The sequence below is a fragment of the Diceros bicornis genome, chromosome 26 (assembly GCF_020826845.1).
Source record: "Diceros bicornis minor isolate mBicDic1 chromosome 26, mDicBic1.mat.cur, whole genome shotgun sequence".
NCBI classification, from domain to species: Eukaryota; Metazoa; Chordata; class Mammalia; order Perissodactyla; family Rhinocerotidae; genus Diceros; species Diceros bicornis.
In genome coordinates this window covers 7,698,874-7,719,760 of record NC_080765.1, presented here as the reverse complement: position 1 = coordinate 7,719,760, position 20,887 = coordinate 7,698,874, and the positions used below count along the sequence as shown (strand labels likewise).

General features: G+C 41.8%; 1 protein-coding gene across 12 annotated transcripts in view; it reads left to right on the top strand.

Moving 5' to 3' along the window:
* TRRAP (transformation/transcription domain associated protein) overlaps positions 1-20,887 on the top strand; it is a 118,730-nt gene that overhangs the window by 15,423 nt on the left and 82,420 nt on the right. For all 12 annotated transcript variants that reach the window (XM_058569264.1, XM_058569271.1, XM_058569270.1 and 9 more), the window contains exons 9-21: positions 199-276; positions 479-567; positions 1,452-1,548; positions 3,728-3,866; positions 7,405-7,483; positions 9,061-9,295; positions 9,984-10,344; positions 10,428-10,525; positions 10,991-11,185; positions 11,648-11,839; positions 13,829-13,994; positions 15,648-15,904; positions 17,851-18,051. In XM_058569264.1, the coding sequence (XP_058425247.1) occupies positions 199-276; positions 479-567; positions 1,452-1,548; positions 3,728-3,866; positions 7,405-7,483; positions 9,061-9,295; positions 9,984-10,344; positions 10,428-10,525; positions 10,991-11,185; positions 11,648-11,839; positions 13,829-13,994; positions 15,648-15,904; positions 17,851-18,051 (2,187 nt within the window). The remainder of the gene's footprint in view (positions 1-198; positions 277-478; positions 568-1,451; positions 1,549-3,727; positions 3,867-7,404; positions 7,484-9,060; positions 9,296-9,983; positions 10,345-10,427; positions 10,526-10,990; positions 11,186-11,647; positions 11,840-13,828; positions 13,995-15,647; positions 15,905-17,850; positions 18,052-20,887) is intronic.

Here is a 20,887-nt window from a genome sequence, read left to right as displayed (position 1 = left end):
AAAATATAAAAATTTTTATATTAAATGATAGTTTGTATACTTTGTATATAGTTCTTTCACCACAGATATTTACAAAGATGTGTTAGTGTTTTCCCTTCCTTTTTTTTCGGTGGGGTGGTACTTAGTCATGGGATACTGGTTGGGGCTGTATTAAGTGCCACTGTCATAACCACAGTCCTGCTTGTTTCTGTCTTACAGCATTCCATCATTCCCAGAGGGTCTCTGTCTCTGAAGGTGTTGGCAGAATTGCCCATTATTGTTGTTTTAATGTATCAGGTATGCATATTGCTTATTAGTTTCTTTGGTTTTTGGCCTCTTATTTTATGACAAAGTTCACATCTAATTTTCTGTGGCAAATAGATGTGTGTGATACACACATGCTGACTAATGTAATGAATCCTATAGTTTCTTTGGTATGCCAGATTGTTTTGCTATAGCAGAGTGTAAGAGCATGAAAATCTGATATGTTTGCTTTTAGCTCTACAAACTGAATATCCACAATGTTGTTGCTGAATTTGTGCCCTTGATCATGAATACCATTGCAATTCAGGTATCTGCACAAGCCAGGTGAGATATCTTCAGACAGTGGCATAGCTGGGCTGCCACAGTGCTTTAATTCCAAGTAAAAATACACTTGATGTCATTTGTAAGGCATGGAAATTTTGAGTGATAAAATTTTGGTGAAAATATATGTATTTTTTACTTTTCAAACTTGTATTTCAAAGATAATAGCAATAGTTATTTTAGTTCTTTATTTTGGAAAGATGACATGTCTTGGTCTTTGGTGTCTTGTAACTTGAGTGCTATCATTAGGCGTTACTATACTCACTATGGGCTATGGGATATCCAAGGCTTTCTCACCTTCAGGCCTTTGTTGCTGTTCCTTTCAGCATGAGTGCTAGAATGTTCTCTATTTCCTCTGTTGTCCCTTACCTATTACCCTTAATCATGGAATAGGCCAACCGTATTCATCCTTTGATGCCTCTTAGGGAAGCTTTTTCTCAGACTTCATGGCATTCCTCTTAAGACCTTTAACACTAACTCTCTTGACTTGCAGCCTCTCTGGCTCTGAGTCATTTGAGGGCTGGATCTAAGGGTGAATCGGCTCTAAAACCCCTGTGGTCCTGGCACAGGGTCTATCACTAAGCAAATCGGTACCCTAATGCTCTCTGCTGAATGAGTAGATCAGTCTAGCATTGACTTATGGGATGTACATTGTAACTGCTGTGGAATGGCCTGGAGAACTGCTTGCTTTATTCCTTTAAGCTCTTTATGTTATTTGGAACTGCATAAAAGTGTGGAAGCATTTACCATTACTGCCTTGTTGTTACGACGGTCTGTGTAGAAATCAAACTTTTGGACTTAGTAATTATTATAGGCTTTTAATTAATATTAACGTCACCTAAAGACTTGAGAGCCAATATTGTAACTTTTATTCACTTCTTATTCAGGCAACATAAGCTTTACAACAAGGAGTTGTATGCTGATTTCATTGCTGCTCAGATTAAAACATTGTCATTTTTAGCTTATATCATCAGAATTTACCAGGTAAGTTCATTGACTTTTAAGTCCAGTTTACTGAGATATAATTTATGTGCAATAAGATTCACCTTTTGTAGGTATACAGTTCTACGAATTGACAGATGCATACAGTTGGTAACCACCAACACATCCAAACATTTCCATCACTCCCCCAAATTCCCTTTTATTCATTTGTAGTCCGTTTCCTCTTCCCACCTCCAGTCCCTGGCAAACACTGGTTTGTGTTCTGTCCCCATAGTTCTGCCTTTTCCAGAATGTCGTATAAATGAATCATATAGTGGGCAGTATCTGTAACCTTTTGAGTCTGGTTTCTTTCACTTAGCGGTAACGCTGAGATTCGTCCTTGTTATTTTGTTGGTAATTCACTACTTATTGGTGGTTACTTGTCTCAGTCTGCTTAGGCTGCTGTAACAAAATATCATAGACTGGGTGGCTTAAACTACAAGATTTATTTTCTCTCAGTTTTGGAGTCTGGAAAGGCCAAGATCAAGGTTCTAGCAGGGTTCACTTTCTGGTGACGCCTCTCTTCCTGTATTGCAGATGGCACTGCCTTCTTGCTGTGTCCTCACACTGGGAGAGGGGAAATGAGAGGGAGAGATCTCTCTCTTTCTCTTCTTATAAGGCGACAGGCCTTTCAGATTAGGGCCTCACACTTAGGACCTCATTTAACCTTAATTACCTCCTAAAGACCCCATTTCCAGAGACAGCCACAGCAAGGGTGAGGGTTTCAACATATGGATTTTGGAGGGACATGTTTAGTCCATGGCAGTAGTATTCCACTGTGATGAGCATTTGGGTTGTTTCCAATTTTTTTTAAAGCAGCTTTATCAAAATATAATGCACATATCGTAAAACTTACCCTTTTAAAGTATACAGTTCAGTGGTTTTAAGTTTATTCACAGATTTGTACAACCATCACCACTATCCAATTTTAGAACACTTTGCTCACCCCAGAAAGAAACCCCATACCTATTAGCAGTCACTTGCATTCTTCCCTGACTGCTAGTCCCTGGCAGCCGCTAATGTACTTTCTGTCTTTATAGATTTGCCTGTTTCATTTTTGGCCATTATTAGTAAAGCCACTGTAAACAAACTTTTACACACAGATTTTTGCGTGGACATATTTGGCTCATTGACTTTTGCTGTTGGAAGTTGGTGTTATAGCAAATTATGTAGGAGAGATTAGAACTTCAAAAAATGGCATTATCAACTAAACTTGTGATAAAAAAGTTTTGGATGCTTTTTTGAGGAGCCTGTAGAGTGGTTTTATTTTTCTTTTTGTCTTTCCCATTTGTAGTTATAGTCTCTCCTTATTTACATTGTAAGAAGAACTTGAAGGAAAAAGAAGATACCTTCTCTCCCATTAGTCATACAATGTTTTTGAATAAAATTTTTGTATAGTCATGATTATTCAGAAGTATGAAATAAATTTAGTCCTGATCTATTCTATAGCAATGGAATTGTATTATAATTTATTATTTTTTAAGGATTTTATTTCAGGAAAATAAAAAATGAGCATATGCATGCCAAATTGTTTAGAATAAAGCTACCTTGAAAGCATTTGTAGCCATTTGTAGCCATTTTTTTCCCTTTTTCAATGTGTTTATCTAGATAAAGATAACTTACACTAAGAAAATTGAACATTTCGTTTAAAAAATCTAAATGAAGTACCCATTGGTATTTTAGTCAACTTGAGTTAATCTTGGTGAATTGCCTTCCTAAAACACCTCCTAAGGAGATTGTGATCAGAGCTTATTCTGAGTTGATTAATGGTGTCTCTGGTGTTATTCACAACTTAGATTAAAGGGATGACTAGGTAAAGAGTATTTATTTATTTTTTTAATTTTCAATATTTACTTCTCCCTCCTTCCCCCCAGTAATGAAGTAATACATATTCATTGTTGAAAGTTGGGAAAATATAGAAAAGTACAAAGAAGACATCTATAATGCCATTATGTAAAAAAACTGCTGTTTATGTTGCTCTCCATCCTTCCAGTATGGCAGTGTGCACACACACCAGCTATTACAACTTTTTGGATAATGCTTGTTGATTAGGCCTTTTACTTTCTGAGGGTCCTTTGAGCCAAGCTTAGTCTTACTGAATTTTCTAAAAGTTTATAACATTTGGGTTTTTCTTAACAACCCCCATCCGTGTAACTGTTATTTTACTCCTTATTTTTTACAGGAGCTGGTGACTAAGTATTCTCAGCAGATGGTAAAAGGAATGTTACAGTTACTCTCAAATTGTCCAGCAGAGACCGCACACCTCAGAAAGGAGCTTCTGATTGCTGCAAAGCACATCCTCACAACAGAGCTGAGAAACCGTATGTCCACCTTGTGTTTGAATGCTCATGTGGTCTTGTCCCCATCTTTGGGGTGAGACTCCGCTGACATTCCATCGTCGTGCTGTCTTCAGCTTGCTCCAATGTTTTAGGCTCCACCTGTCCTTTCTTTATTGCTGTCTTGGGTTTATCCTTGCCCTTTCTTTCTCTGCCTGCCGCTTTCCCAAGCTCTCTCTGCCTCTCTTCTTTATCTGCCACCAGAGTTCTCTCTTTGTCTCCTTAACAGTCTCATAATTAATGCAATCATTTCCTTAGCATAGCTTCGGTCCTGAGTATCTCATGGTACTTCTCTGCCTTTTGACTGCATATGTTTTGAAATTGCAAATAGCCATTTGCTTACTGACTCACAGCCAGCAATCTTTAAAAGGTGAGAAGAAAGCAATATTTTCTTGCTCCATGCTGTGAAAATGATGGATTAGTTCTGTTTTTATGCACAAGACTGATACTTGATTTTTGCTAATCTGATAATTATACTTTTTCTATCAATTATTGATTTACAATTTTTTAATACTCTTGGTGTGTCCAAATCATTAGGTTGAAGTTACATCCTAATTGTTTTGAGATGATAATTTCCCCAGTAATTTTTCAATATTAAATGTTTTATTTGCCCCCAGCTTGTAGATCAGGGCATACATAAAACTGAGATTTGGCTTCCTTACATAGTTGTTTTGTGTTGTTTTTTATTTTTTGGTGAGGAAGATTGTCCCTGAGCTAGTATCTGTGCCAGTCTTCCTCTATTTTTTTTGTGTGTGTGGGACACCACCACAGCATGGCTTGATGAGCGGTGTGTAGGTCTGCACCCAGGATCCAAACTCATGAACCCTAGGCTGCCGAAGTGGAGCGCACGAACTTAACCACTACACCACTAGGTTGGCCCCCTCCTTACATAGTTTTTAAATGTGAAAGGAAGGGTACGGTTTGAGTGCTTACACATGGGTTAATACAGTAAAGCTTAGATATCTTTCTGCTATTAAAGTACACATTATAGTGTGACTGTTGCCTATGGATAATAGCTGATTGGAATATAGATGTTTTTAAAATACTCTTTTTGAAATGTAACACATAGGGCCGGCCCCATGGCTTAGTGGTTAAGTGCGCACGCTCTGCTACTGGCGGCCCGTGTTCGGATCGTGGGCACGCACCGACGCACCGCTTCTCCGGCCATGCTGAGGCCGCGTCCCACATACAGCAACTAGAAGGATGTGCGACTATGACATACAACTATCTACTGGGGCTTTGGGGGAAAAGAGGAGGAGGATTGGCAATAGATGTTGGCTCAGAGCTGGTCTTCCTCAGCAAAAAAAAGAGGAGGATTAGCATGGATGTTAGCTCAGGGCTGATCTTCCTCACAAAAAAAAGAAATGTAACACATAGAGCAAAGTGCAGAAAAGAAATGTATGATTTCACCAAAAATTACAGAACAAACATGAATATGAACGTCACCCAGGCTGAGAAATGGAGCATTGCTGGTGCTCACAGCCTCCACTCGCCTCCAGAGCCGACAGCCGTGGCGACTTGTCTGGTGACAGCTTCCTTTACTGTTTATGGCTTTTCCTGTGTGTTCATCTCTGAACAGTAAGAAAATAGAAGAATTTTAAATGGGACGTTTTAAAATCTGTTACCTGAAGTGGCTGAGTTGTGCCCTGAGTACCATTCTCAGATTAATTTGTGATATTCCTGCTGTTCTAGTAATAAGGATTTTGGAGGTGTGTTTGGGGAGCTGTGTAGCAGGAGGCTTCTACCTGTTGAAGTGCTGACAGATTAAAAACCTTCCTCATGCTTATCAGATAACCTCGGTTCCATCACGCACAACCAGGCCCTCTTTGAGGCCGTAAGGCTTGGTTTCAGTCTGTGTTAACACCTGCTCCACAGAGATCAGCAGGTTTCCAAGATGTGCTCTCCAGGGCTGGATCACATTAGATTTGTGGAATTCAGCTTTTAAAGGATCCTCCCACCCTGCTCCATGTTTTTTAGTCTCTCTACTAATTGGCTTGATTTTTTTTTTTCTTTTTAAACAAGATATAGGACACTTCATTTTGAAGCCCATAGTAATTCCTGGACTTAAATAGGTAACAGCATCACATCTCAAAAAAGTTATTGAAAGAAACATTTAAAGAATCATGTTAAATGTCAACCATATTATTATAAAGTTAAAAAATATATGCATATAGTTAAAATTTACACATCTGCTAAATGTTATTGAAAACATGTACGTGAAAATTGACTTAGCCTTACTTTTTTGGCGTGTGAAATGGTGGCAAATGGTTACCCATTTGTGCTAATCCTGAAGAGAAAACTGTCCCACAGAGTTTCCCATTTTCCTAGAGATTCAAATTCCAAGTGATGGAGGGGATCTGGAAACCAGTGCCAGACAACTTAATTTCTTACCGTGTCTCCTTTGCACGTTTCACTCCTCCCCTTGCCGGCCCTCCGGCGTTGGTGTGTGATCCCTTTGCATCTTTGCTTCTGTGCCTCCTTCCTCTTGGCTAGCCCCCTGAAGACAGTCCAGGCACGTTTCCTCCTCTGACCTCAGAGGGACTGTCTGTGGCTTTTCTCATTTGTCACTTCTCCCTGTGCTGCCTTGCTCTGGGGGTTATGCAGAGATGTGCATTTTGTCTCTCCGGTATACACATTTCTTTTTATATCTTTGACCCCCAGTAGCTATTTGCTGGTGAAGAATGTACCTTATTTGACTTACTGAAGCTGGCCATAGTGTCAGGCTTGTTCCAGAATTGAAACATCCTTTCCATGTTTGTGGCCAGAGTCCGCCAAGGGGAGTGTGGACTAGCGGCCTGAGAATGTGGGTTGCTACCCTGTCTGCACGTCCTGAGAAGTGTGAATTGTCCCTGAGTGGAGACCAGCTATTTCTGCCCTGGTTAGGTCTTCATGCCTGTGGGGGAGCAGCAAGGAGGTTTGCTGGTGGTTCCACCTGCAGGATTAGAGGGACAGAGGAGGCCCTGCAAGTTTCTAGTCAACCTCATTCATAGCATTAGGACCCCTAACCTGTGACCCATGCCTATGAGAACTCTAAAATTTTCTAGACCTTTGTAATTTATATGGAGAAATAAGGATATTTTTCCATAATGACTAACCATAAAATCTTTAGGAAGGACGACTTCAGGGCAGTGGATAAAGGGACATTTAAGAGACACTGCCCCCTTCTCCAGATGGGTTCAGGTGGATGGGGGCAGCTTTTAAGGGTGATGGAATGCGCCTATGGGGAAGTCTCAGGGGCAGGTTCTCTGCCAGGGAAGACGAAGCTAACGTTTTCTTAGCTTGTTCTCTGACACTGAATGTAATCCTGACTGAATCTTTGATAGCAGATGGCTGTGTGGCCCAGCAAAGCCATTGTCTTAGACTAAAATAGAATGTATGCTTTTCTCTTCTCCTCTCCTCTTCATCCTTTTTCAAATCTGGGTTGCTGATTGACTGCAGACTGGCTACCGTGCAAGTACTGTTAAGTAACTTAATGTGTAATTGGTTTATTTGGTGATATATGCAATGGGTATTTGTGTTCTAGAGTTCATTCCTTGCATGGACAAGCTGTTTGATGAATCCATACTAATTGGCTCAGGATATACTGCTCGAGAGACTCTCAGGTATGAGATTAAACCTATGATATCTGGTTGATTAAATGCGAAGGGCACTGATTCCTGGCACTTGATGTTATGAGCATTTCAACAAACAGGCTGTTGGACCTTCACTCTTGTGCTGGAGGGAGAATTGTAGGAATTCTTGGAAATGCTTTAGGTTGCTTTTTGTGCCTTTGCTTAAAGGAAGAAATCAGAGTAGTTGTCTTGATTTAAATTGTAGGGAAAACTTTATCTGACTAGTAGCAGTTTTATTTTTGCTTTTTATATAGTAAATGTATCTTTTTGTTATAAAAGAATATTTGATTACCTACCAAGAAGAAAGAAGGAAAGAAAACCTTTTCTCCTGCACAAAGAGCTCAAGTAACATGGCTAAAATATTTTGGTGTATTTCCTTCTAGTCTTTATTTCTGATGCATTTTATAAAATAAATGTAGTAGTGATCATGTTTATTGTTTCTAAAGGAGAAAATTAACATTTAATCATCTTTTACAATGTAAAATGAATCAATATTAGTAGTGTTTTTGGTTCTAATAAAAGGTGTGTGTGATGAATCTTTTGAAGAATAAGCGGAACACTTTGGATATGGTGTAGACTGTTCCCTGTGTTTTCTATATAAAATACTTATAAACTATTAAGTAGGACGTTCTGTATAACTTGGGATTGAACCTGCCTGGAGCTGGACATTAGATCATGTCACTGCTGCTCGAAACCCTCCGGTGGCTTTCTGTTGCCCTTAGATAAAACCCAGACTCTTGACCACCGCAGGTGACTCCCGAGGGATCTGGCTCTCCCCTCCCCAACCTGCTGCAGCCACGCTGGCCTCTCAGCTCCTTGGCTACTCCAGGCAGTTCCCACTCAGGCCTCTGTCCTTCCCGTTTCCCCCAATTGGAAATTTCCCTGGCTTTTTGCCCCATGGCCGCTTTTAATACTTAAGGTCTCAGTGTCAGTGTCACCTCAGAGGGGCCTTGCCTGGCACCCTATCTAAGAGCACTGCCCCCACTGGTCTTTCTCACAGTCTCCTTTTCACATCTCCCACAGCACTTACAACTTAAACAGTATATTTCTTTACTTGTGTGTTTCCCCTCCTATGCATAAGCTTCCTGAGCCCAGGGACTCTGTTTACTTGGGTCATCGTGGCATCCCTGGTGCCTAGCCCAGTGTCCATCATGTGGCTGATATCCAAACATTTAGTGAGTGAGAGTGCTTAATAGCCCGAACATTATTATTGTATCTCTATAAAATGGTCACAATATGTAAAGTAGTAATTGACATACTGTTTGTCTTCGAGCAGCAAAACTCATTCAAATGCATGATCAAGCTGGTATGTGACAGTGCTTATGTTAACTATGTGTGACAGTGTAACTATGACATGCATGAACTTAGAAAATACAGATTTCAGCACCAAGACAAGACTTGAGGCATTTAGTCATGTAGCTGGGGAAACTGGAGCCCTATAAAGCGTGCCCCAAATGTGCTGTCCCAGTGGTGCTGTTCCTGGGTCAGGTAGTGGTGGAAATAGTGGCCTGTAGACGTGGCCCCGTGGGACTGTTGAGACGTGCACTAGTGGAGGTTTCTGCCCACAGGCCCCTCGCCTACAGCACGCTGGCTGACCTTGTGCACCACGTCCGTCAGCACCTGCCCCTCAGTGACCTCTCCCTCGCCGTCCAGCTCTTTGCCAAGAACATTGACGACGAGTCCCTGCCCAGCAGCATCCAGACAATGTCCTGCAAGCTCCTGCTGAACCTGGTGGACTGCATCCGCTCCAAGAGCGAGCAGGAGAGTGGCAACGGGAGAGATGTCCTGATGCGGATGCTGGAGGTACCGTACCTGCGCTCTTGAATCCCACACACTGCTACACTGCTAGAGTGCTTTACTGGCAAGTTTGTCAGGCCGCCCGATTGCCAAGCTTGATACCAGGCATTAGACCACCTGGGTTCAAATCCCGGCTCCCCATTAAGTAGCCAATGTTCTTGGGCGAGTTGCTTAACTTCTCTGTGCTGGTCTGCTCATTTCTAACCAGGGAAAATCACTGTCTGCCTCATAGCGTTGTTGTGAGAGAAATAAAAAACGTATGCGAGTTCTTAGCACAGCTCCTGGAAAGTAGTTAGAAAAGGTATTTTCTGGGACACTATAGCAAATTAGCTGTGAACATCTCTGGAGAGAGACCCAGTGGGTGCCTGGGTGAGGGGTACAGGGTAATTCCCAAGGCGAGTGGGGAATAGGGTGGATCTTAGGGTTACAAGTCCAGCAGTTGGGTCGCATCCAGGCCCCGCTTATCAGGCCTGGCACCCGGCTTTCCTGAGCCAAATTCTTCGCAGATACAGTGGAGATAGTGATAGCGCTGTAGTTACCGTGGGAAAACAGCACATTTCTTTTCCTTTATACGAAGAAGAACAACTTTAGCAGGTGATTTTCTGGAGTTTCTTCTTGTGTCTTCTGAAAGGATTGTTGGCGAAGTGAAGAGGAATGATTTTTGTCTTCTGCCTCCACTTTCTCTTCCTGTTAGGTTTTTGTTCTCAAATTCCACACCATCGCTCGGTACCAGCTCTCGGCCATTTTTAAGAAGTGCAAGCCTCAGTCAGAACTCGGAGCTGTGGAAGCAGCCCTGCCAGGGGTGCCCGCTGCGCCCGCAGCTCCGGGCCCTGCCCCCTCCCCAGCCCCCACTCCCACGCCTGCCCCGCCCCCACCCCCCACTCCTGCCACCCCTGTGACCCCAGCCCCTGTGCCTCCCTTTGAGAAGCAAGGAGAAAAGGACAAGGAGGACAAGCAGACTTTCCAAGTCACGGATTGCCGAAGTTTGGTGAAAACCTTGGTCTGTGGCGTCAAGACAATCACGTGGGGCATAACATCATGCAAAGCACCTGGTGGTAATTCCAATCCTGAGTTACTTAGATGGTGTTTCACAGAGGGGGGTTATTCACATTAACTTCTTATGCCATCTCTTTTCCAGAAGCTCAGTTCATTCCCAACAAGCAGTTACAGCCCAAAGAGACACAGATTTACATAAAACTTGTGAAATATGCAATGCAGGCTTTAGATATTTATCAGGTAAGGAAGTGCCCTCAAACCTGAGGATGGAAAAGAGCTCTTAGATTTAGAGATGCTAGTGATAAAAGGGGCCTCGGGGGATGTGTTATTCTTTGGCTGGTCTACAGTATCTGTATACCCAGGTTTGCTCTTGTCCTGTAGCAAAGCATTGATTGCATTTATGGTGAGAATTGTTAAAATAAGTGTCAGTGTGTGTATTTTGACGGGGAGATGGTGTAATGGAATGTAATAGAAACAAAATTTGAGTTTACTAAATTTGTTCTTATTTGGGACACCTAACAAAGTTTTGTTTTTTTTAAATTATTTTCCAAAATTAAGGTGAGAATAGAGAATTTAAAAGATTTTAGGGGGGCATTTATTATCTAATTCAAGTGCTTTTTTAAAGTATGCAGCTGATCTGGTTATGTAACAGAGTATATTCGGGACATTCTGTTTTAACGTCCCTGGGTTTTTTTCCTCTGCTAGGTCCAGATAGCAGGAAATGGACAAACATACATTCGAGTAGCAAACTGCCAGACTGTTAGAATGAAGGAGGAGAAGGAGGTGTTGGAACACTTTGCTGGCGTGTTCACAATGATGAATCCCTTAACGTTCAAAGAAATCTTTCAAACTACAGTCCCTTATATGGTGGAAAGAATCTCAAAAAATTATGCTCTTCAGGTATAAAACTCCTTTTTTATGTTCTTTCGACATTAACTGTAAAATTCTTTGTGTGTTGAATACTTATATTCCATTATATTTTGAGAATTTTCTAAATAATATGCCTAAAGATGTGCTCATAGAGCAAAATTTATAGAAATATTAGGCCTTAACATTAAAAAATTTTTTCCCAAAGATTAAGATGCTTTGGCCCAGTTCCTCTCATAGTAGTAATTAAATGTATGGTAGATCTAGGCTCTAATATTTGATGGTGAGAATAAAATAACAGATTAAGTGCTTAAAGTAAATCGCTCCACCCAGGGCTCAGGAAAGCGATTTCATTCTTTTCCTTTGGTGGATAATTAATTTCTTGGAGTGTCTGATACAGATTTGATTTTGTATTTTTGGAAAGTTTGGTATTTTCTCATAAAGCTGCTTTGGGGAAGGGATTGTTTTTGTTACCTGCATTTCTTGTTTTGATAGATTGTTGCCAATTCCTTTTTGGCAAATCCTACTACCTCTGCTCTGTTCGCCACAATTCTGGTGGAATATCTCCTTGATCGCCTGCCGGAAATGGGCTCCAACGTGGAGCTCTCCAACCTGTACCTCAAGCTGTTCAAGTTGGTCTTTGGCTCCGTCTCCCTCTTTGCGGCTGAAAATGAACAAATGCTGAAGGTAAAGCTTGTTTAGATCCAAGTAGTACTTTGTTTTCAGGGTCTGTTGTTTTTTAATTCTTGTTTTCACCTTTGAACAGAAACTGGAGTTCTTCTTTATATTTGTAAAGTGCTTTTTGAATTAATAAATATTTGCAACAAATAAAGGCCAAGTGTGAGAAACATTTTGTGTATTTCTAAGCAGAGCTTAATTTATCTGGTGATTTAAAATGAAAACTTCAGACTCTTATAGTGGGCAGTGGATTGTTAGTATCGCCACCACTAATTTTCTTTTTTGAACTCAGTTTCTTTTTCTGGATTACACAAGTAAAACAGGAGCACATCATCCTTATTTTAAAAATTGAGTAATGCAGAAGAGTATGGAAGGAAAAAATGTCTTCACTTACCTCTCACCCAATGAGAAATAGTTTGCTGTGACATAGCTCTCATTACGTCAGCCATCTTCCATGTTAACTTTGATTCTTCTCTGTCTTCATTTTCTCTGTGCTACACATAAACACCCCATTTTAGGACTGTTTGTTTATTTTCCCCTTTAGATCAAGAAATCTAACCAATTTGTATTCCTTTATTAAGATCATCTTGGAGGAATGTGTCTCCTCAGACATTTTTATAGATGACTAATCTCATATAATTTGATCTCATCAGTTATTTGATTCTAGCAAATGGGGAAAACCTATCCATGGTTACATCATCCACTAAAAAAGCAGATGGTGGAACAAAAGCCATATAAAAATTCACTTCCATTCGTGGCAGAATATTTTAGTTCCTATAGAAAACTGGTGAAATTATCACCAGTTGTGTCTGAAGAGAGATATTTTCCCAAGGGGGAAGTTTGAGGACATGAACAAGATCCATTTTTTCTGAAGTAAATGTACAGATGGTTGTTAGAAAGCACCAGTCATTTGTGCTTTTATGTGATGGTTTCCTCAGTGTTTTTCAGTTATGTAGTAATCAGTTATCCACAACCTTAACGTTACTTTTGTGTTAATAAAAAAGGAAAATACTTGAATTTTTTTTAAAGATAAAAAGTATTTAATTGTGATGTCTCCACATAATTCAGTATCTTCAAATAATTCAGTTTTTGGCAACGTTAGATACAACTATACAGAACAACAACAACGAAAAAACAGAATAAAACCTAACAGGACAAACCTAACGATAGGATATTAGAATATTGTTGAAAAAAGAAATTCAAGGAACAATTCCATAGAACATTTTGTCATAAGAATAATATATATAGTTGATTTATTCTGTAAAAGAAACATATGCCATATACAATAACACGTTTGTAATTGTATCAGTGACTACATGAACAGTTTACAGTCCACAGTTCAGTTGAAATATACCTGCAAAAAATTTCATGTCAAACTTAACCTGTCACATGTCAAAACCAGGATTTGAAGTACAAAAGGAAAAGCTAATCTGGCTTAAAATGTTGATTAAAGTTAGTATAAGCTAATTAAGTGCTTTTTTTTATTAATGAAATGACCCGTATGAACACATTTTTCGATTGTCTTCCAAAACCGTATAATCTCAAATGTCTTTTGAGGCTCTTCGTAACTTTGCACGTATAGTATTTGATTGATAGTGAAGTTTCAGTTCCTTTAGGTTGCTTTTTGCATTTAGATTGTTGTAGGAAACAGGCGTCTTTTGTCCTGTTGGATTATTTTAGTCTCTTAAAGGAGTGACTGTGTTTGCAAGAACTGCAGAGCTCCCAGACCCTCTAGTTCCTGCTGCAAAGGGTTCTCTCTTCAACATCATGTAACTGCATAGTAAGATAGGAACCTATTAAATGTTTCTTTCACAGCCAAACTGGTGGAAACCAACATATATTTTAAGAGAAATAAATTTGAGTCAAATAAATGTTGGAAAGTCCTTGTTTTGTTTTTCCTTTTGGAATAAATTCATCAGAATTACCTTCCATTCCTGTGTGATTGCAGGGACCCCTCCTCATTTAGAGCCTGTTAACCTGTCTTTCCTCCACCTGCAGCCTCACCTGCACAAGATCGTGAACAGCTCCATGGAGCTCGCACAGACTGCCAAAGAGCCCTACAACTACTTCCTGCTGCTTCGGGCCCTGTTCCGCTCCATTGGGGGAGGTAGTCATGATCTCCTGTATCAGGAATTTTTGCCTCTCCTACCAAACCTCCTGCAAGGTCAGCAGTGATTTTGGTTGCCTTTTAGTGTTGTGGGTGTGCATGGGTCTGGCTGCCCTTGGTGGCTGGGGTTCATCCTCTACCTTGTGAAGGTCATGTTGAGGGGAGACACATATGTCCCCTGCAGTGTGTGTGTGTGTCTGTCTCCCTACTCTCTTTAGAGGCAATGAGACTTGAAAGAAATGGGTTCTTCCTCCCTACTCAGAGTTGAGTGGAAGTGGAAGGTTTTAGTTACCCTGGTTAGGACTTTGTTGCATTTTTGTAGCATTTGGTAAGGAAGTCGAGAAAATGGTTTCAAGTGGTTTAGTAAGATGAGGGATCCCTACATTGAAAGAAAATCAGAACAATGAGGGAAAAAAGCAAGTTACAAAGCAGAGTTACCAGTTTATATTTTTATTTAGTTGCTAACTTGCATAACCAGAATCCTGTAATTCCTGTGTAATTTAGGAATGCTTTCAAGCTATGTAGCTAAAGGGGATCTTGAGTCCATTGAATGTTTATGGATGTGAACTGATTTGAAACACTATTGTAGGAATTTTTTTTTGTAAGGGTGAGCTCTTGGCAAGGGATTGAATCTTTTCCTGTATTTTCTTTATAAATTCCTTAAAGAGACATCGTTTACAACATAGTATACCCAGGAGGCAACTGAGAAATGGTTGACTATGTTGAATGTAACATGGCCGTTAAGTCCACCAGGCAGGGTGCTTCAGGTGGCCATCATCAGGCTCTATTGTTCGCATTTAACCCCATCTCCAGTCCCTCCCTGACCTGAGCCCTCTGCTCTGATCAGTCTGATTTCCTCCTGCTGCACTCTCCCCAGGCTCATGTCTCCCCACCTAGTTTTGTTCAAGGGGCTCCCCTTCTGGGAACTTAGCCTTTTCCTCTCCTCATCCTCCTCCTCCTTTGGATTCTGAATCTGGTGCTGCTCCTATGTGATGCCTTCACCGATGACCTCTCTTTTCTGCGAGCCCTCTCTAGCCTGCACTCCCTAGGACACGCCTTGTTTTGGTTCCACTGTTACATGCCTTTCTCTTTGTCTGAGCGCTCTCTGGGCGGGTCCTGATTTGACATGTCTCAGGAAGAGCTCAGTAAATACTTGGTTACCCTCATAAGGAGTGGGAAGTTGACTTTATAAGGAGGCTCCTCTTCATTTATAAAAACAAAGGTTGATTTTAAGAAAAATGTTTATTTTAGAGCATAGACGTCAACTGTGGTCTACTGGAAGCCTGAAAAAAGATGTAAGATTATAAACCTCATACTTGAGATGAACACACCATATTGGAGTCTATGTCTTTAGATTGGGCTTATTAATAGTATAACATGATTTTTAAAGGATGGATGTATAATATGAATCAATTACTTAATATTAAATTCATCTAATTAACATTAAAAAATTAATATTAATTATAGCTTAAATTATAACATAATAATTATATGCAGCCTACTGTTATTATGAATATGACAAACAAAAGGGATCATGGATGCAGTTATAGAATAGATTTAGCTAATATAGTAAATTATAAGGCGTAAAAAGTCTTCTTATCATCACATTGATGTTTATGATAAAAGTGGACCCGTTATTTTGTACAGTTAACTTTAGCATGCGTCTGGGAAGTACCTGCTGTCTCTGATGGCCTCAAACCTTGTTTTTAGGGCTGAACATGTTGCAGAGTGGCCTGCACAAGCAGCACATGAAGGACCTCTTTGTGGAGCTGTGTCTCACGGTGCCTGTACGGCTGAGCTCTCTCCTGCCATATCTGCCCATGTTAATGGATCCCTTGGTGTCTGCTCTCAATGGGTCTCAGACGTTGGTCAGCCAGGGCCTGAGGACTCTGGAGTTGTGTGTGGACAACCTGCAACCCGACTTCCTCTACGACCACATTCAGCCAGTACGCGCAGAGCTCATGCAGGTCAGTCTGCATTCTCGTAAGCGCCAGCAGAGGGCTTCAGGTGCTCATGTATCTAGTTTTTACTGAGGATTGTACACTGGTGGTTTCCGGAAGTGACGGGTCACTGTTGAGCTCTCTGTGCTCATTGCTGGGCTCTCTGCAAGATGACGTGGTATAGCTTTCACCTTACTTTGTGAATCTTCTGGCTTATGGAGTGATATAAAGAAATACTCTAAGTATTGAGTGGAAATTTGTTTTGCAGCATTGCCCCGTTTTTCAGAGAGCTTTCACAAGTGTCAGGTTCTCATGAAGTTGATGACTTACGATGGCAGGTATTATGGCCACTGTTGCTTCCAGGAAGATCCTTTCTTTGTCAGAAAAGATCTTGAGTTACACAGTAAAGAGATGCAAATTCCTAAGGGAAGGTATAGCTGTCTGGCCCATGCGGACGGAAATGGTGCAGATAGGAAAGGCTATTTTGAAAACATTTTATATTTTCTGTTTATTAGAGTTAATATGTCGGATATCAGGTTTTTCCTTCATGTTCTGCTCCTATTATTGATTTGTAATGTGGTTGGTAATTGTTAGAGGTTTAGGCTACCTGCTATTTACTCATCTGCCCCTTTAGGGTAGAGTACTTGGCCCCAAGTAGGAGTCAACATGCCAGCTTTATATGATGGAGATTCAGTAACTCCTAAAGATAGGAGTCTCTGGACAGACTGGATTGGAGACTGCAACTGGACCTTGAGGCTAATGTTAGGAGACTTTCCCTGCCAGTCTTGCAATTTAGATCTTGGACTCCATCTAGGCAGGAGAAGGTGGCCCAGGAGTTGGGTTGGAGCCTCCGAGTCTACTCTCCTGGCCGGTCGTTTAGAGGCTTGGCTGAGAGCCTGACTCGAGAACAGCATTGTTGTCGAGGCTGCTTCTTGCTTTTGGAGGCACAGTAACCCCACCTGCTAGACAGGTGGCAGAGTCTCATCCACCAGCCAAGTCCACGTGTGAGCACTGGGAGATTGGAAGCACTCATTCCAGTGCTCTCTCCTCCCGGGGAGTTAAGTAGAAGTCCCCTCTCCTGAAGATACATGAGGATTGCTGGGCTACGTGGAAGTGGTAGAGGTGAGGAGACTTAGACCACACCTCTCAGCAGTCATTAGGGAGAAGCCTCTTTGGACCTACGGGAACATGAGAAGTTGGAAATTTGCTTTAAGTAAAGAAAAGTTCCAAGATTTTGTTGACTGTCACTAGACACTGGCATCTGGCATTGTTACAGAAGATGACATAAGAAAATAGACTTATTATAAGCTTTGTTAATTTTCAGGACTTAAGATAATTTAGGTGAAAAAATGTGGGAAAATTGACAGGGTTTTTGGAACAATTGAGTGTGTATGTTCCTTTTACTAATTGTCAGTACGAGGTACAGGTTCACTTAGCCATTCCCATAACACAGGTCCCTTTATGATCCCCGTTTTCCCTCTTCACCATCCTTTCTAATGTCAGGTTTGAAATGTATGGGATAATTTGTATGTCACGTGTGTAAGTTATAAAGCGTAGTAATAGAAATAAAAACCTGAGAACTCACTGTGTAACCCAAGGACAACAACTTGACCAGCAAATTGCGTTTCGATTTCTGCTCCTCTCCATCCCATTTTGTACAGTATATGCCCAAACAATATATTGCTGTTTTCTTGCCTTTGAGCTCTGCAATATTTATAATATGCTGCCGTTTGTATTTCTGGAGCATGGAAGGACATTTATATTTGTATATGCATTGTCACAATTTCTCTGGAAGGATACACAAGACTAATAATGTTGGTTTCCCCCACAAAAGGGAACTTCGTGTTCAGGAGACAGAGGTGGGGAGGAACAATTTTTGCCATATAGCCTTTTATAACTTTTTCATTTTGATTTGTGAACCATGTGATTGTATTACTTTGGAAGGATTTTAATGAAAGCTTGTTGATTTTTAGGCTTTGTGGCGCACCTTACGCAATCCTGCTGATAGCATTTCTCATGTGGCCTATCGCGTGCTTGGTAAATTTGGTGGCAGTAACAGGAAGATGTTAAAGGAATCCCAGAAGCTGCACTATGTCGTGACTGAAGTTCAAGGCCCCAGTATTACAGTGGAGTTTTCCGACTGTAAAGCATCTCTTCAGCTCCCAATGGAGAAGGTAAATTTGGATGTCTTCGGGAGCTTCTTAAAGATACTATAAGTTTCATTGTAGGAAAGTTCATTTCTGTTTGAAAATGTGTAAATAAAATGTACTTTTTTGGGTATTTCTAACTCAAAGAAGAACAGGATTTATTTGGGGACTAGCTTGGTGAGGAGGCTTTCGTGACGCTGGGAGGCCAGTGGAGGGGTGTTGCCCCTGAGGACTTTGGACCCTTGAGCAGTCCATCTTTCCTGATGGACCAAGAAGTGACGCCCCAGCCCATCCCACCCTTGAACTTAGTCTGTTTTGATGCCCAACAGGCTTTACCTCAAGTATCGTCTAGAACCCAAGTTAATCCCATTCTTGTCCCTCATCCCCGTCACTCCTGAGTCCCTACTTCTCTCCCATTCTCTATCCATACGACTCCTGCTGTCTTTCCTGGCTCCTTAGCCCCTATAACAGCTCTTTGGTCTCTCTCTGCATGCCCTTTAGAACTCCAGTTTCATTATGTAAAAAACAAACTGAGCCCCCAACATCTTGCAGTGTTCTGCTCAACTACTTTTGCTTTATCCTATAGAAAACTGTTCCCCCTTCGCCTTACTATCCCTCCTAGTGCTTTGTCACACACATATTGTTTTACTTAAGTATAATCTCCATTGTCAGATTCAACTTTCCCTATTATTATATAACCGGCCTATTTCTACCTGTGTCACAGCTTTTGTTACCATGTCTTTTCAGAACATTTATCTAGCTGTCACATTGGGTGTTTTTTAAAAGGGTATTATAGTAGCCTTTTGCATGTATCTGAGTGACTCAGCGATTTCATTAGGCCGGCTGCTGGCTGGGATTCCTGAGCTCCTTGCAGACCTGGTCTGAAACCAGCCTTCTGTGGCCTGGTTCTATGGCCTAGAATGACTCAAAGCCTCCTTTTGCTCAGGCTAACTCAGTTCTGTCCTGTTGTGTCGTGTTGAGGAACTCGGCATGTTTACCTTTCTGTATAAGACGTTTACCCACAGTAGTGGTTTCTGTGACTTTTTTTTTTTTTTTTTTTTCCTCCTGTGAGGAGATCAGCCCTGAGCTAACATCCGCCAATCCTCCTCTTTTTTTGCTGAGGAAGACGGCCCTGGGCTAACATCTGTGCCCATCTTCCTCCACTTTATATGGGACGCCGCCACAGCATGGCTTGCCAAGCAGTGCGTCGGTGCGCGCCCGGGATCCGAACCAGCGAACCCCGGGCCGCCGCAGCGGAGCGCGCGCACTTAACCGCTTGCGCCACCGGGCCGGCCCCTGTGACTTTTTTTTTTAACTAGACTTTGCTAAACATTTGGAAGGAAGGATGCCCATCATGGGTAAATGTCACTCTGGAGTCGTTTTCTATCGTCACTCTCAATCCACCTGTCCCCTCACTTCCTCAAGCAGATGCATTGTCCCCGGCCCTCCCCCAGCCTCACCCCATAGAGTCCTCTCCAGACCTCGAGGGTGAGGTGCAATCTCAGCTTCTCACCCAAACTTTTATCAAAAGATTCACCAAGGGGGCCGACCCAGTGGTGCAAGCGGTTAAGTGCGCACACTCCGCTTTGGCGCCCCGGGGTTCGCAGGTTCGGATCCTGGGCATGCACCGACGCACTGCTTGGTAAGCCATGCTGTGGTGGTGTCCCATATAAAGTGGAGGAAGATAGGCACGGATGTTAGCTCAGGGCCACTCTTCCTCAAGAAAAAGAGGAGGATTGGCGTTGGATGTTAGCTTAGGGTTAGTCCTCCTCACAAAAAAAAAAAAGATTCACCAAGTAAATACTAGTTTCCTCCTAAGAAAATAATTCTGTCTTTACATTGAAATTACTGTAGCGAACATCCTGTGGTATAGCATGTTCCCACGTTTTGGGTAATTTCCTGAAGTTCGGCTTCTACTTGCTTTGGCCGCGTCAGCGTGGGGTTGATGTTAGAGTGAAAACTAAGGCATCTGACTTTTACTTGCCCTCTGCATAGGTTAAGCAGAGCAAGAAATTCCCTTTAGCAGTCGTTTTTCCCCAAAGCAGCTAAAGAGCAGAGGAAACCAAGATTTGAAGATAGGCTTCCACAGTCCTCCTGGACCCTTTCCCAGCAGGCAGCGTCCTGGGGGCTGCAGTATACCCCACAGGGCTGAAGGAGCCAGCTAGGTGAAGGGAGTGATCAGCATGGCCAGCGCTGTTGGATTTCCACTAAAACAATTCTGCTTTTGGCATAATTTACAATCTTTTATTCTTTTTGGCAGGTAATTAGCTCATAGGTTACACTGATTCTTAAATAATTGTAAAATTATCCCCATGTGGTCTGTTATCTATGATCTGTCTGATCGTGACTGACCAGATCAGAGGCAGCAGGAGAAAGGCCGGTTCTGCAGTACCCCAGAACAACTCAGACACACCAGCTGGGGGTGATGGAGTGAGGAGCCATTGTCATTCTGAGTGACCGTGTGTGCTGGAGGCCTGGCCTCTGTCCCTGGAGGCCCCTTGCTGGTGCCTCACACAGAGCCTGGATAAATCTTTAATCTTTTTTTTTTTTTTTTTTTTGTGAGGAAGATCAGCCCTGAGCTAATAACATCCATGCCAATCCTCCTCTTTTTGCTGAGGAAGACTGGACCTGGGCTAACATCCATGCCCATTTTCTCCCACTTTACATGGGCTACCGCCACAGCACGGCCTGACAAGCAGTGCGTCGGCGCATGCCCGGGATCCGAACCCAGGCCACCAGCAGCAGAGTGCGTACCCTTAACTGCTATGCCACAGGGCCGGCCCCATGAACACAGACTAGTTCTTTGATTTTTCTGTGTATACTTACCATTTAAGGTTAAAATCATAGTTGTTAAAGGCTTCAA